The 11,078-nt window shown below is 34.9% G+C and overlaps 1 protein-coding gene across 1 annotated transcript; it reads right to left on the bottom strand.

Annotated features, from left to right (window-relative positions):
- Positions 1-7,123: 7,123 nt before the first annotated feature.
- Positions 7,124-8,083, bottom strand: LOC120115927 (NAC domain-containing protein 83-like). The gene is made up of 2 exons (XM_039136539.1): positions 7,802-8,083; positions 7,124-7,696 (listed from the first exon to the last, which is right to left on the bottom strand). Exons 1-2 carry the CDS (start codon positions 7,980-7,982, stop codon positions 7,164-7,166), a joined length of 714 nt encoding a protein of 237 aa, XP_038992470.1. The 5' UTR covers positions 7,983-8,083; the 3' UTR covers positions 7,124-7,163.
- Between the last annotated feature and the right edge of the window lie 2,995 nt (positions 8,084-11,078).

Raw genomic sequence — 11,078 nt, 5'->3', positions numbered from 1 at the left:
GGTATATCTGTCCAAATATTTGCTGAACACCAGCTTATGACTCGGATTCTTAAGGAAAACTAGTCCGGTTAACACAGCTGCATAGTACTAAATTGGCAGATGCGGTTGCGGTGTGGCGATGACCTTGGAAAGAGTTACGATCTGTATTGCTGCCGCAGTTTAATACTCTGCACAGCTGAGCACAGAGAAAGTGTTAGTTAATCTTGAGTCTTGAAGAAGGGAGAGTATAGGGTTCAGTCATAATGTGACATTTTTACTTTGTATCTGGTAACTTGGTTTTTCAATTGACTGTTATCATTCTACTTGAACGAAATGTAGTTTAAATTTCTCACATTAGGTTGTCTACTTACCATGAATTTTGAATCACGGTGGTAGTAAAATAAGAGAATAATCATTTATTGTCTTTTGGCCTTTCTTATGCTTGGTTTTAAACTTCTTGAGTTTTTATCATATGCTAAAAACAATTCATTTAATTACAACCATGAGATGTTCCCAAAAAAAAAATTATCTTTGTAAATATAAGTACTTGACCTTTTGTAGTGGCATTTGGATGGTGGACTCAAATCCTTTGCCAATAGTGGAACTTAGTCTCTCAAAATACCAACTTTGCTTCCCTTAAGGTCCAGTTGTGTCAAGGGTGCAAGACACTCTCTAGTTAGATCTCTTAAGCCTTTCCTAAAATATGTGTATTTATATATGTATGTGTATAAAATCTTAAATATATAGTTATGATAATAAGTTCTAAATAGTGGTCAAGTTTATCTACAAAACAAGAAACATTTTGGTGGCCAATATGCACAATATCTTTATGTTCTCATGTTGTTGAATGCTCAAATATGGAGGAAGTAGGGAGTTTAGAGTGGTCAAGTTTATCAACAAAACATGGAACTTTTTTGTTAGCCAATATGCATGTTTTGTTTATGGTCGCATATTGTTGAATACTCAAATATTGAGAGGTAGAGAGCTTGATATTTCTGTTTCACTAGTTAATTTGTGTTAAACAAAAAAGTTCAAAATAAAACAAATCGAAGGAAACTTCAACGAGGCAGGATTTTGTTACACTTATTGCCTTACTAGAAAGAGAACCTAGGCACACCATACATGCACTTGATCAAATGCGCCTCGCTGGAAAGGGTTGGTGTCTTTCTCGTTGTCTAATTCTGAGGCACATTCCTCGACAACATCTCCAATTGAAAAGCCAAATGTTATAACCCTTTTAAGAAACCAGGTTGTGGTATTCTGTTTTGCTGTTCGCCTTTCATACAATAACAGTCTCTGATGGCTGCTTTTCCAAAGGGATTATATGAATTGGGAAACCTTTGACTTTCACCCAACTGCATGCTGCAAAACTCGAAATGTTTAGCAAACTGTAATTGCCCTCTTTTTTTACCCATTCGCAGACTATTGATCCTGTTACTTGGGTGTCTTGGTTGATTCCTTTTTTCCATGATTCATTTTAGATATAATCATTCAAGACTTGTATATATATTTTTAAAACAAAGGAAATGTTTGTTTTCTTTCAGAATGAAGCTGTTTTGAGGGCATGTTCAGAACAACCTCCTTCAAAAGCAACCAATGTAGCCGGTGTTGAGAAAGACACAATGAAAGAAGACACTACATGAGCCTGAGGAGGAAATTAGTGACCCTTTGGGTAATGTAGCAATATATTTTTTTTAATCCAAGATTTGAATTTAGTTGTATGGGATCATTGACCCCTTTCCTTTCTGTTGTTGCTAAAAACCATTGCTGTGAGCTAGTTGCTCTTTGGACATAGGCAATCATAATCACAAGTTTCTTCATAACTAACCGTACATGAAAAAGATATATGCAATGTCAGTTTGTTTTGTTTGCTTGTTTTAAGGGTTCACTTTTTAAAGCTCAAAATTTAGCGCTGCTGATTTGCTTCTTGTTTAGACAGTTGAGTAGTTGACATAAATGATAAAACCAAGTAAGCAACTAGAAACTGGTTTTCGAATGAATTCATGATTGAGCATTTTTTTGAGTTTTAGAGGATTGGTGGAAAAGTAATGCCATTTCCCCATAGAAATAGTGGTGAGAAAGATGAAGTGGTCCATTGTGGTATGTATTGAGGGAGTTGGATAGAATGGTGAACCCATGACCACCAAATGAAAAGGCTTAAGAACCCCACCCGCTAGTCTGATTTTGACATTAGAAGGGACAATTAGACTTGGGAACCCTTCTTTTCATACGTCTCTCTTTAGCCACTTGAAGAGATCCCCAAGAGTTAGCATCTTATTTTTACACGCAGCAAATCACATGATGTTCTTAATCTTATCACATGTTCTTGTTAACCATTACGTTTCTCCCAATGTAGTCTACCATAAACATTGTGCTAGTTAACATAGGATATGGGAGATACCAAGCTACCAACCAACCCTTTGAAACTTGAATAAACTTTTAGTTCTATATAAATTTTCTTCTGTACATTACAAATTAGAATAGGACTTGCATTACTAGGGTTTGAATCTTTGGTGCTTACATGAGACTCCAATGGAACTTTAATCAATGCTCTCTTGTTTTGTTTGTAGTTTTACATTGATTGATTGGACATTAGATTTTAGGTTTTAAAATTTCGACCTTATACATTTATAGGATTTTTGACCAATAAGGTGGTGACATGTGTCACCACATTTATGAAATTTTCTTTAAAGAAAAATGAAGGAAAAAAAGACCTAGATAACGTTTGGTCTTTTGTAGCGGGATAAGTTGAGTTTCTTTGAAGGGATTGACCTAATTCATGTGCGAAGGGGTACACAACTTTTTGCCTCTTCTCATTGTGTAGGTGTGGTCCTCCATAGAAGAGTCCACTCATAATAATGTGTAAAATTTATTAATTTTACACAAAAAAAAATATGATCATTAGATGAATGTAAATGAATGACTGAGATTAAAATTTTATTATTAGCATTATTCCATGAAAATAGGAAAAGAAAAAAAGTTAATGTAAAAACTTTAATATCAATCATCTATTTAGATTCATTAAATGACAAAAAAATAAATTTATAATTAATATTATTATCTTAACTAAAATTTATAAGGTAATGATATTATAAACAAAAAATTATGGATTTGGTTATTATATAGATTTAGATTTTTGGTATATTTATTGTTGAAGGAATATTAATGATAATTTTATGGGTAAATTACGCATATAGTACTTAAACTATCAGTTTTGGTCCGTTTTAATATCTAAATTTTCAAAAAAAAAATCAAAATTATATCAAGCGTTTAGTTTTCATTTCATTTTAGTATCATGCCATTAAAAAACTTAATGCATTTAGTACCTAAACTATCATTTTTGGTTCATTTTAGTACCTAAACTTTAAGCCTTTCCAAAACTTAATGTTAAATTTTAGGTATTAAAATGAAACAAAAACTAAAGTGTTTAACGACAGAGTAATAAAATGAAACAAAAAATTAAATTTTAGGTATGGTTTTGGAAAAAAAATGAAAGTTTAGGTACTAAAACGGATTGAAATTGATGGTTTAGGTACTGAAGGCATAATTTATCCTAATTTTATTATTGTGATTTAACTTTAATGGAAATTGAAGGGTTCTAGGTTAAATTTGTTGAGTTCAGTGTATTTTCGACGAAACAAACATTAGATTTGCATTCACGAGATCAAAAAGAGTGAATTGAAAATTTTAAAATTTAAAGGTCATCGTTGACGATAATTATCGACAGTTAGCAGTGATCGACAAAGATGGTGGTGAGTGATGGCCAGTGACGGGCAAATTTGGTCAAACTCAAAAATTAAATCAATATTTCATCTACAATTATGGGTCAATTTGATATTTAATCTAAAATTTAGTATTAAAATGATACTTCATCTAAAGTTTAGAGGTCAAATTAAAATTTTATCTTTTTATTGAAGTGTCTGTTTATAAACCGATGATGAAGCAACAAATGGAAGCTTATGATGTTTACCTATCTAACATGGAACACAAACAAGGAGCTGAGTTTCATTAACACCATGTAACAAGCTAACACTACTTTCACTACGCACTTGGAAAACAACTTCACGAGATGGATGACCCAATCGGGCATGCCACAAAACAAACATATTAACACTACTATGAGCTAAATTGGCTTCAACTGCTTGAAACCCATCGTCAAACGTATACAGCCCATCAACTTCTCGCCCCCTAAGCAAAACCGCTCCAAACTTCTCATCTAGAGCCACACAATGACTGGCATGAAACTCTAGGAACACCTTGTTATCCCTAGCAAGCTTCGAAACCGAGATTATATTCTTAGTCATAGAAGGCACATGCAATAAATCACTCAAGAGTAAAGGACGAGAAATAGTAGACAAAGCTGCATGACCAACTTGTTTAATAGAAAGATTGGTACCTTTTCATACAGTCAACCTACCAGTACCTGCATAATCAACACCATCCGTAACCTCGTTTTCATCAGCAGTAACGTGATGAGAGGCTCTCGAATCAACAAACCAAGACGGTGTATTCACAACTGCCACATCAGCACGAGGATTGAATGATTCACCCTCATTTACTACGGAGGCACGAGTGCTCGGTTTCACTATGCACGAGCAGTGATTAGACGAATAACATACATTCGTATCAAATGCCTTCTCCTTCCCTAAACTGTGAGCATCTGATCCATCAACACCAGCAAACGTCTTATCGAAGCAATACCAACACCAACTGACCAGATGCCCATTCTTACAACACAGTTGGCTCTGAATCTTACCACGCCCACGCCCTCGGCCACCAATATAGGACGTAGATCGCTCCATTTTGAACTGAGATTGCTGAGGAACTTGTGTAGAACTAGTAGTCTTGACCTGTGCAACATTAGCAGAAATAGTAAGATTATCCAAACGCAGATAATTCTTCTACTAAGTTTCCGCATCAAGAAGAACGGAAACAACACCCTCAAGAGTCAATGTATCTCTGCTAGCAGATAGAACCGACACAATCGATCGATATTCAGCAGCCAATCCATTCAGAATCGTAGCAATATGTGCAAGCTCGGGAACTGGACTACCTGAAGACGCCAACGCATCACAGATATCCTTTACCATAAATATATACTCACACGTCCCCAGCTCTCATTGACGAATGGCTTTGAGTTGGTAATGGAGATTCATAACCGTCGTGGTACTTTTACAGGCAAAGATTTTGTTAACCAACGACCACACCTGAGCAGCAAAATCGGCACCCACCAAATGTTGTAATAACGACGGGCTAACCGTGGACAACAGCCACGATGCAAGTACGCTGTCCTGAGCCACAAACAGCTCGTATTCTTCATTCTCAACCTCTGATCCATCATCACTAGCAACCATCGGAGGTGGAGGAACAACTGCACCCGTCAACAGCTTCTTGAGCCGATGACTTCGAGCCAACAACACATGTTGCTTCCACAACAAAAAATTCCGATCATACAAAAAAATATTCACACATTTATTTGTGAATACCTTTGCCGCCATCACTGAGTCAGCACCGACCACTGCTCCACCGGAGGAAACAGAACCAAGCGGTGCCATCAGCACAATCACCCAGTGAACCTTCACACCACCACAGAATCACAGACATCTGATACCATGTTAGAGTTTAAAGAAAAATATGAAGAATGTAGTTCTTATTCATGCAGTAAAGGTGTACATGAAATTATCAACAAAGGTACTTATAGCACACAGGACTATTTCCTAGCTTAACAGCTTAGGTACACATCAATAACAAACCGGTAACAAACTCACACTGAATGCACAACTCACACACTAATGACATCAACACAATAACTGCACCCATATTATTCATACTTCAACATATAGATAGGAGGATGAAGAAATCGAAGAGTCTATCGTTGATTTAGGGAGATTAAGGTATTTTCTAGTGAAATGGAGGTCGGAATCTCATTAATGAGTCGAAAAGGTACGAGCTAGAAAGTTTAGACTTCATCAGTCGACGAATATGACGACCGACGACAATAGACATGGCAGCCAGCAAACCTGTTCATCAAGTGTTTAACGATAAGGTACTAAAATGAAACAAAATTAAATGTAAGGTATAATTTTGAAAAAAATAAAAGTTTAAATACTAAAATGAACCAAAATTAATAATTTAAGTATTAAAACAAATAAAATTAATAGTTTAAATATTAAATGGGTTTAGGTATGTGAGGGGAGTCAACAAGAAAAAGGAGACATGGTCCTTTGCATGGAGGACACTTGTCCCATAAACATGAAGGTGTAAACACAGAGGCATGGTAGGTGCAGAAAAGTGGGAGAATATTACTGTTAAAAGACCATTGGCTATCTGTGAGAATTTTTTTCTATTGTGTACAAGTTATTTGAAATAGGGGTCTGCTTTTCTTTATGTACAAGGAATACCTAAATAAATTCTTTTTTTTATTAATTTATTTTATCAAAACTAAAAACAAATTCTTTTTATAAATGATTGTGATTCAAATTTGTATACAAACGATAGTTTTCAAGAAATCATATGCTTGACGATTGAAATCACAAGTGCTTTTCTTTATGTACAATGCATAGTTGTTTATTGAACTATTTATCGTCTCTCAACATCCACCACCTAGTCTTGCAAATCCAAGTATTAGTATTAGTTAACCGTGTTTGCTTACAACCTTAGACCTACACTTTTCTGTATCAAGGTACAAAAGCAGCAGCTCACTTTCCAATGTATTATACAAGGAGTGGAGCGTACATGAAGGCAGCTGAGAACTGGGTGCCGCCGGTTTCACAATTTTCTGGAGATTCCCATCCATTTTCAATTAGATATAATGTCAATGGGAATTGGGTTCTTTTCCTTCTCCTTTTCAAATGCTGATTTGCAAAGATCTTAATTCTTATGCCTTGTTCTTGTGCTCCCAAAAAGCTTCCACCTTTTGCTAAAGCTCTAATATTTTCACATATATTCCACCTTTTCTGCTCCCTGTATGCATCGCTTTCTCTTAAAAATCATAACCTTTTTTTTTTCTAGCTCAGCTCTGCAATGTTCATGTGCAGAGCTGCAAAGCAATGTGAAGTTGACCGTATCAAAAACAACAATAAAATACCAAAAGTAATATCACTAACTTTGATAACATTTTTGAGAGATCACATTACAATTGCTCTTCTTTTGATAGTTAATGCCGAGCAAAGACATAAACTGGTTTAAGGTTTTGTTCTGAGACAAGGGACACTATTGCAACAACTGGTTTCTTCATGTTCATCTGATTCAATGCTTGATACTTGGGTGATCCCACTGGACACAGAAGAGGAAGAAGAAGGGACGAGATTCAAGTGTGTCCGGTCGCCTTTTGTGAGGAAATCATAGAAAACAGGACTGTTTGTTGTCCTTGGTTTACCGACTTCATCGTTTTTAGCAGATCTTTTCTTCAAGAAAATCCGACACAACACCCAATTTTCCACGGGCACGGCATTGGTCTGCATAGGGTTATTGTGCTGCGGGACAACACGATACTCATGCATGATCCAATCTGTTCTACATCCATTCGGGGCTTTCCCTCTGTAAAAAACCAGGGTTTTCTTCATACCAACAGCTTGATTTCCCCTGGATGTTACGATTTGTTTGTCGAGTCCGGTTGCTTTCCAGTAGCCTGAAACCGTGGCTCTGTTGGATCTGTTGGTGTTGGGATACTTGGCTTCCCTTGTGCTAAAAAAGTACCTCTCCTGCTCCAAATCACCTGGTTTTACACACAACAAAACACTCAAATTCATTAAAAAATACATCAAATTTGGTCGTAAATGTAAATTAAGCCATGGGACATGGGTGAGATTGTTCAACCAACCTGGTAAATCCCAAGGGTCGGCTTTACAAACATCGACCTCGGGGATGATAGTGGCAGGCAAGGGCCAAGCCAGCACCTTTCTTCTCAAGTATTGAACCACTAGCTCTTCATCTGTGGGATGGAAACGGAATCCAGGAGGCAATCTCAGCACACCATTCTTCAAAAAATTAAGCTTCTCCATCTTCAAAAAGCAAGCAGCTTAACAACAACAACAAAAAACCCAGAAAGGTTGAGTCTTTAAACCACAAAGTGATGCAAAGGTGAAGCCTTTGTGAGAGAGATGGGGTATAAGATAAGGGGGTAATGGTTGGGGGGTCTTTTATAGATGGTAATGGTTGGGGGAGGAGGGCGAATGGAATAAGGACGATGCAAATGGCGTAAACAAGACTCAACCTTTAAATTTAAACAAAGGGGTTAATAATAATATTAAATTGGATTTGTGGTCGTTTGGGAAAGGGTTCAAGTTTGTTTTTTTGTTTTGGATGAAAGAACCGAAAGCGTCTAAGGAGGAGGAAGCCTAGTTGTGTTCGACTTCTTCGTCCCCATGCGTATGGGAATAACCGTAGCTGCTTCTCTTCATTTTCAATTCTTTTCCTTCATTCCATAATATCTCAAACCTTGTTTCTTTTTTTTTATAACAGCTTCTTCTTTTACTCGTTCGAATCTTGCTTCTATTCTCAATGTAATATCACAATTAATAATACAAAATTTTCGTATAGAATTAACACAATTAAAATTTCAGAATAAATATCATTAATAAAATATATAACTAATAGAAAAACTCAAATTGTTGATGTGGTATTTTTTTTATTTTTTAAATGATAATATGAAATTATCATATGATGGTATGTCAACATCATCATTAATTTTCTAACGATGAATGATTAAAATAAAATCAAAGTTAAATATTAGATATGAGACCGAAACGTAAGTGATAGTTAAATACTAAACTTGTAGACCCAACTTTTTAACAATGTACGAGTGTGTTTGGTGAAGGAAAGTCGTATCGGTGTTTTGATAAATTCATAATAAACAAAAAGATAATATTTTTTTAAGTCTCATAGATTATGACTTATGAGATAATATATATATAAAATTTAATTAATTAATTAATAACGTACATATATTTTACTATATAATTATTTAAATTTAGAATTTTTAAAAATAATAATATTTTTTATTCCTTCTATTATTTAATGGGATCAGAATATATCCTAAATATGGTTGTAAGGGGTGAAATCAGCTAGCTTTATGTCAAAAGGTTACAGCTGGAGCACACCAAGCAAAGGAAGGGACTTTAAATGAAAGTACGGAAGTACCCTTCACATACATGCAAAAACCAAACGAATTAGGGTGCAAGATATCGTTAGCCGTTTGGTTTCTGAATACAGCGGCAACACACATCGCACCCTTCCTCTTTGGTTTATGCTCGTTTATCAAATTAAATTACGATAAATTTTTTATTTAGTCCTTCATCTATTATTCAATTTCTGTTTCGATTATTCAATCATCAATTTTTTTAAAATTATATCCAATATTACGCTTTGATTCTATTTTAGTCACCCACATTTAAAAGAAACAATGGTATGCTGATGTGGCATTTATTTCTTATTTTCCAATACTGACGTGATACCGTCATCATTAATTTTTTTAATAATAGGTGATTAAAATAAAATCAAGATATATATTTTTTAAAATAATATATAGGTGATCAAAATAAAATTTGTGTAATAGGTGAGTAACCAAATATACAGTTTACCCATTAAATAAATAAATGTGAAATGAAACATTCACAAAAAATGGAATAAAGAAGAAAACTGGAGGCTTCGAATTGTTTTATACGGCATTCATAGAATTATTAGTATAATGCTTATCATATCTATATGCCAAGAACATAAATCCTTCAATATGTACTCTTATTGGAAAAAGAAGCCATCTTGCTCACCCTGTAATTTCTTTTTAAATATTCTAAGGCTTAAAATATTATGGGCTAAAATGTATATATAATAAAAATTAAGGGTTAAATGACTAAATTGATAAAATTGAAGGTCTTAAAGAAGTTATTCTATCTTTTTAAAAGACAACATTCTTGATTTCTTATTTACTAATCAAATATCGATGTTAGAATGTGCCGAATTGATAAGTTGGATGGAATGTATAACTTGGTTATGTATAACTAGGTCTATCACTAGGAGGACTAGGACAGGGTTTCATACTACTATTATTACTAATATTCGATATATAAGTACAATAACATTGATAGGTCAATATAAAGCACTAATAAGACATCTCAAGATTTTAACTATGATGAATATAGAGAAAGTCCATAAATAAATTTCACACAAATTTTGATACTCAAAACCTTAGCTCATTGAGTAATCACGTTTAGTGATCTGATCAATCTGTTCATTTTTGCTTCCTCATATACTTTTAGGTTATAGTTCTAAATTCACTAGGAACACTCTCTTTTCTTCCTCTAAAATTCCCGTCACATCCCATAAATATTGAGGTTAATTAACGGATTAAAGTAAATTAATTTGAGGATTAAATTGCAAATTTTTAAAATAATATATTATTATTCAAGTTTCCAAGAAAATTTAGGAACTTTAACCCTGATTTTACCCTTTTCCCGTTGCTGGTAGAAAAATAAATCAATTTTGTAATTTTTGGGTTTTGAATGTGTAGTCTTTAGAGTTTTCTTCTTATGCCTTAACCAATTAGACTAGATTATTGTGACCGATGTAATATGACAAAAATATTAGATATACCAACTAAAATGTATTTTCAACCTACAAATCATTTGTTTCATTCGATTCAATCTCGTGTAAAATCATTTTCTAGACACCCATCTCTCTCCCTCATCCCAAACCACTTCTTGTCTCCGTTCAATCGTCTCCAGTCAGCGATGGTGTTCATTGTTGCCACTAACAGCTTCGGTGGTACCTCGCGACCTCAATCCTGACCGTGTTTTACCCAAATCAAATGTCGATCATTGCGAATCATAAGAAATAGTTCGAAGTCCTTAGCGTCGATCGCAACCACATTTGCTGTTGAGTGACACTGCCCCACTATTAGGACCATTGGTTCTGTGCAACCAAAACCCTCATCGTCCCTCACCTTAAAACGTCGTGGTTGTTTTCCCGTCGAAACCCTAACTCATCATCTCAATCTTTTGCAAATTCAGGTCGATTCTGCCACCGTTGTGCCACACCGCCCTCGTCATTGAGTTCCCCAATCAATTCCGACGAAAACCCGACCATCATGGTCCCTCACCATT

This window comes from Hibiscus syriacus, unplaced genomic scaffold (genome assembly GCF_006381635.1).
Source record: "Hibiscus syriacus cultivar Baekdansim isolate YM2019G1 unplaced genomic scaffold, ASM638163v2 tig00110279_pilon, whole genome shotgun sequence".
NCBI classification, from domain to species: Eukaryota; Viridiplantae; Streptophyta; class Magnoliopsida; order Malvales; family Malvaceae; genus Hibiscus; species Hibiscus syriacus.
Note: the sequence above shows the minus strand (reverse complement) of the source record. Positions and strands in the feature narration are given on the sequence as shown.